At 51.8% G+C, this 1,056-nt stretch overlaps 1 protein-coding gene across 1 annotated transcript in view; it reads right to left on the bottom strand.

Annotated features, from left to right (window-relative positions):
- Nucleotides 1-564: 564 nt before the first annotated feature.
- TBX15 (T-box 15) overlaps nt 565-1,056 on the bottom strand; it is a 36,499-nt gene continuing 36,007 nt past the window's right edge. Inside the window, exon 8 of the mRNA XM_009079228.1 lies at nt 565-1,054. Within this exon, the coding sequence (XP_009077476.1) occupies nt 596-1,054 (459 nt within the window). The 3' untranslated portion in view covers nt 565-595. The remainder of the gene's footprint in view (nt 1,055-1,056) is intronic.

Genomic DNA, 1,056 nt, shown 5'->3' on the forward strand with positions numbered 1-1,056 from the left:
CCATGGTGAAAATGCAGAAACATCTTTGGAAGAAGCTCCAGCCCAGCAGGACCATTCCTGTGCTACAGTGGAAGAAGGACCCATAGGCCACTGTTGGCTTCAGAAATGGCCTGAGCCACTCCAGCAGTGAGGAATGGTCTGGGAAGGAGGAGGTCTTTGGAGCCATGGGCAGTGCAGCTTCAGAGGATGAAACCCTGGGAGACTCCCCTTCTTCAACACCCGGAGGATACAGCACAGGGGTACAGCTACCTCCAAGCTGAAAGCTCGCACTAGCTGAAAGTTAATGCATAAATGGTATATTCAGCTGCTTCTTTCCAGCTTCTCATTAAAGTCATGCCCTTCTCTCTGCAGTGTCCAGAAAAAGCAGATGCTCCATGCAAAGTCTGGAGGCCCTGGGCTACAACAAGTTGTGATGGCACATCAGTTGAGGCTTTCCACAAGGTTCTGTGGCACACACCTAGATGGCTTATGCTCTTATTTATCTTTACTATACTAGTTCCACTATAACTTTGAAGGCAAAAAGTACTGGGATGGGTTCACACCTGGAAACAATGAAGGTCTGGCTGTCTTTGATGCCAAGAAGAAGCATGGCTTGTTAGACCATGTGCACTGACATCTGTGAGGAGGAGCCCTGAACCGCACCATACTGTCTGTTGTCACAGGTGTTGGCTGTCTGCTGGTTGCTGGAAGGAGGGCTGATCATGTGCATCCCGTGATCCATCCCCGTGGAAATGTATTGCCTCTCTCCAAAGGCCCCACTGGATGGGGAAGAGCAGAGTAAAGTGCTTTGGGAGGTGGTGAGTTTCTCCGGGCTTGCCGCCAGCCTGGGGGAAGCAGGGAAATTGTATCCATAGAGGTTGTAGGGATTGTGCAGGGAGAAGGCATTGTAGGAGCTCTGCTGCATGTGGCCACCACCAAACATGTGTGAAGAGGAGGAGGTGGAGGCAGGGTTGCCTGCTTGCATGACATACTGAAACTGGGAGCTGGGGAAAGATCCCAGCTGGCCACTGTACGCCTCCATCTTGCTGTTGCTGGGCAAGGAGGAAGGAGCTGGCA

This window comes from Acanthisitta chloris, unplaced genomic scaffold (genome assembly GCF_000695815.1).
Source record: "Acanthisitta chloris isolate BGI_N310 unplaced genomic scaffold, ASM69581v1 scaffold4517, whole genome shotgun sequence".
In the NCBI taxonomy this organism is placed as follows: domain Eukaryota; kingdom Metazoa; phylum Chordata; class Aves; order Passeriformes; family Acanthisittidae; genus Acanthisitta; species Acanthisitta chloris.